We start from the raw sequence: 4,305 nt of genomic DNA, 5'->3' as shown, positions 1-4,305 counted from the left end.
TGGGGGGGGGGGGGGGGGGGGGCATCTACTCCTCTTGCAACAAGCCAGAAGTAAAAGCCTGAGGAAAAATGACCTGCCTTTAAGCCCTGGCCCCTCCCTTGGGGCCTCCTCAGCCTACCCTGCCCAGGTCTGAGGCTACTCTGAATCTCCCTCCTAGTTCACTGGTAGATTCCCAGTCTTTTCCAGGCCTGTCCCTAGCTCTCCACATTTTCCAGAAAAATCTAGACAGGCCCTTTTTGAGTACCTAAAACCCAGCTGAGGTTACAAGCTGGAAGGTTAAAGCAAATTCTGTTCCTTTAGAAGCTCTGGTGATGTGTGAGGTCTTGAGCCCAAGAGACCCTCACTCTCCTTGGCCTGAACTGTAGGGGGGAAGGGTGGGTGGGACTTATTGCTGAATTGGGGTCTCCTCATTAGGAGAGTTCAAAGCTGTGTCCCACTTGTCCTTTATTCTAGACCCATTACCCTAAAGACCTCAGCTTTAAAGGGGACCTGGAAGGAATTACTGCTGAGGTAGCTAAGTATAATGTGTATTCATGTCCCCTAACCCAGACACAGGTTCAGTTGCATCATGGCTTTGGCCCTTTCCCTATCCTAGCTTCCCTACCATGAGTTGGAGATCCTTCCAAAATTCCTCTGCCCTTCCCCAGAAGGGGACCCCAGCTAGATTGAAGGAGCTAGAAACTGCATGTAAAAATAAAGTTAACATTCTCTACAGAAGAATAAGATTTTTAGAAAATTGGCCGGGCTCGGTGGCTCAGCCTGTAATCCTGTGCTTTGGGAGGCCGAGGTGAGTGAATTGCCTGAGCTTGCAGGTTCGAGACCTGCCCGGACAACTTGGCGAGACCGCATCTCTACAATAAATCAAAAAAATTAGCCAGGCGTGGTACTGCGTGCCTGTAGTTCCAGCTACTTGGAAGGCTGAGGTGGAAGGATCGCCAGAGCCCAGCAGGTCGAGGCTGCGGTGGCCAGAAGTGGCCACTGCACTCCAATCTGGGCGACTGAGTGAGACTCCAACTCAAAAAAAAAAAAAAAAAAAAAGATTTTTAGAAAATTAACTAGGAAAAACAAGAAGTGATTCTTGATTCATCCAGAACTTAGTTTTTATGAATCATAGCTGGATCCTTTCCAGAGCTCATCCTTAATAGGTATCACTAGAGAAGGTGGGAGGGTAGGTCTAGAACTTATTTAAAGCAATAATATGGCTATATAGGCCCCACTTCCATCCTGGGGAAAATGGCTTAGAGCTGTGGTCTATGTCCTAGAGCTGGGATTCAGAAGGAAGTATGGCTCCAAAAATGTCTAGAACACCATGCTCTAGAATTGGGTGTCTCTGGGATAAGAAGTGGTGATCTGAAACTGGTCCCAGTTTGGGGCAAGGCCAACATCTAGAAAATGCTCAAATCTGGCCTCTTTCTACTTGGAAGCCAGAGGTCCATCTGGGTCAAGGATAGAAGCCTGATGGATCCAGAACAGAACCTGGCAGCATGCCTCGGTTCCAGCACAGAGCCCTAGTGCAGAAGTGGCCTTAGCCAGGGTGTCTGGTGTTCCAGAATCTGTCCAGACCAAGGTAGAAGTTAGAGTAGGGAAAGAGGGAAGCTATTCCTGAGCTCCAGTGGACCTATAAATCTATGGCTCAGTGGCAATGAAAGGGGCACAGAACTCCAGGAACTAGCTGAGCCAGGGGTGGGGAGTGTTTATGTCCTGGCTCTATCAGCTTGGGAACTCCCAGTGCCATCTCAGGAAAAGGCTTTGAAGGTACGTGAGTGTGGAAAGAAAGAAATGACCAACAAGGACCATTTTCAGACATCCTCCTCTCTGACCACCTCCCAGGCCCAAGGATCTAAGGGTCTCAGCAGCCCTGAAAGTCACAGCCAGCCCCTAGGCTCCCTCAGAGTAGAGCACCTGGGGGGAGCTGGCTGCTCAGGGCATGTGTGTGGCAGCAGGGGTGGCAGCAGGACTGGGAGACAGGCTGTGGCGGTGGCTGGCTCACTGGGAATGCAGGAAGCCTCCAGTCCAAGGACTACATCTCAGGGGGACTGCAAGGGGAGGTCTCAGGGACACTGTGGAGAGAAGGCTCCCGGTACATGGCCACTGTGAAGGGGAGAGAGGAGCAGGGAAGGACAGTTAGGTACAGAGAGACCCAGGCAGAACCAGTGCTCTGAAGGAGTTCCCTTCCCATACATTTGCCCTCTAGGAACCCCAACCCAAAGGAAGAGAGCTCCCCAAACCCCAAAGGCCAAAGCTCTCCTGGCTTGACCTGTCACAACAGGTTCCTCTTAACACTTGTAGCCTCAGTTTTGTGTCCTTAAATGTCTATGTTAAGGTCAATACCCTCCCATGCAGCCCACATTCTCTTGACTCTATACCCACCCTCCAGTAGCTTGGGCACAAAGTGGGCGGCTGCCTTGGTCTTCTTGACTCGATTTCCCTTCATGACCTGTCCCTCCTTGTCCAGGCCCAGGTACCAGGCCCGGCCAGAACGGCGCTGGCGGTAGAGAGCAGAGGCATACAGGACATAGTAATTCTCAAAGACGCACTCCTTAAAGCGACATTCAGCTGTGAAATGTGGCTGAGAAGACAAAGACCCAGAAAAGCACACACAGACAGACAGAAAAACACATCACTGGGCAGAAGGGAGTCCTTGGAAAGAACAAGCCGGGATACACTGCATATATTTTGGGGGGGAGGGCAACACCTGAGTCCATGCAAGACCTGGGAGCAAAGGGAAGACAAGGAAGAGCTTGGAGGGCCCCTAAAGGTTAAGAACTAGATGACTGGGGATCTTGGAATACGATTTCTTCATTCTCTTCCCAACCTCTCACCATCTCTCTGCTGAATAACTAGGGAAGTGAGTATTAATGAACTCTGGAGGACTTGAGATGGGAAGCAGGAGCCCTAAAAAGCACAAAGAGATGGACATAAAGAGCCTGGTGGTATATATGAGGAGTAGGGACGGCAGGAACCCTAGAGGAGGTGCTCTGGAGTAGGCAGTGATGACAGCACATCAGCAAAAGCTGGAGGGAGAGGGAGGTCCAACCTGCAAAATGTCTGTACTCAGGAGAAAGGTTGTCCTTTCCTCAAGGGACAAGTTGAGGAAAGAGAGTCCCTAGTATTCCAGGCTCTTCAGCCACATTGTCTCACCGAGCTGTAGAGAAGTCCCTCGGCGTTCATGGCCATGTAGTGACCCAGCCTGGCACTCTGGATGGTGACCACACGAAGCCCCACAGGGATCAGGTTGAAGTGGGCTGGGGGTGGAGAGAGGGAGCATCAGTACCCAGGCCTCTAACCCCATTTGAACTCCCCCCATCCCAGTTCCACTTCTTCCCTTGTGGGTCAGGAAGACACACTGATGGCAGCTGAAACTGAAGAGGGAATAGAATTGTCTCCCTTCTCCCCACCCCCCACCACCATTCTCTCTTCCCACCCTGCAGGTGGCTTCCCCTCTCACTGAAGGAGCTGGTGTCCTCTGGGGTGCCCTGGATGCTCCCATCAGGATTCGCCTGGAGGTAGAAACCCTGGCGGCAGAACAGTTTGGTGACGATGCCTTTGAGCTGAGGCTCTGGAGAGAGAGACATTCATCTTTGAAAATGACATCTCTGTTCCCATAAACATTCCTACACTTGGCGGGATCGGAGAAGAGAATGAATAGAAGGGTCCCAGCTCTCTTACCCTCCAAGCAAGTTCTCTCCCACTTCTCTTTGACTCCTGGGGAAGCTTGGATGTGGGACCCTTCTATTTTCCTCTTACCAAGAGCTTTCAGTTTAACTTATTGAAATTTATTTAAATGGCTTAATTCCTACCCTACAGCTCAACCAGAAGAGGGGAGGGAAGAGGGAGGTACAGATACATCTAAAAGTAAAGGACAGAGGGAGACTGGCAGGTCTACTGAGGAGCAGTGCTTATGAATTGTGGGGGCAGGGAGGTTGTGGCGGCAAGCTGACCACAGAGTAGGGGCTCTTCCTCAGGAGTGGGGGTGGGACTGGGCCTGACGCTGACTCAGCACCTGCTGCTGCTGCTTCTGCGGCTGCCGCTAGCTTGGCGAGAGCCTTGCTTTGGCCCAGCGCCGGCCTGTCTGACACTGACCCATCTGTCTGTCTGTCTGTCTGTCAGTCTGCTGGCTCGCGGGGGCCCAGTTCCCCCAGAGGCTCACCCTCTCTCCTTCAGTCAGGTAACCCGCTTGAGGTGGGGGACATTCGGTGCCTTATCAAGGATATGGGGGAGGGGGCTGAGGAGGTGGAGAGGCAGGCTGAGTCACGTGGGGGCCCAGTCTCACTCGGAGGGTGGGCTGCGGACCGTACCACTACG

General features: G+C 52.2%; 1 protein-coding gene across 1 annotated transcript in view; it reads right to left on the bottom strand.

Moving 5' to 3' along the window:
• Window positions 1-1,081: 1,081 nt before the first annotated feature.
• FGF11 (fibroblast growth factor 11) overlaps window positions 1,082-4,305 on the bottom strand; it is a 4,871-nt gene continuing 1,647 nt past the window's right edge. The window contains exons 2-5 of the mRNA XM_008062317.1: window positions 3,449-3,559; window positions 3,142-3,245; window positions 2,371-2,569; window positions 1,082-2,091 (exon numbers count right to left, since the gene is read on the bottom strand). Of these exons, the coding sequence (XP_008060508.1) occupies window positions 2,021-2,091; window positions 2,371-2,569; window positions 3,142-3,245; window positions 3,449-3,559 (485 nt within the window). The 3' untranslated portion in view covers window positions 1,082-2,020. The remainder of the gene's footprint in view (window positions 2,092-2,370; window positions 2,570-3,141; window positions 3,246-3,448; window positions 3,560-4,305) is intronic.

The sequence above is a fragment of the Carlito syrichta genome, unplaced genomic scaffold (genome assembly GCF_000164805.1).
Source record: "Carlito syrichta isolate Samal-C Ts95f unplaced genomic scaffold, Tarsius_syrichta-2.0.1 Scaffold305688, whole genome shotgun sequence".
In the NCBI taxonomy this organism is placed as follows: Eukaryota; Metazoa; Chordata; class Mammalia; order Primates; family Tarsiidae; genus Carlito; species Carlito syrichta.
Note: the sequence above shows the minus strand (reverse complement) of the source record. Positions and strands in the feature narration are given on the sequence as shown.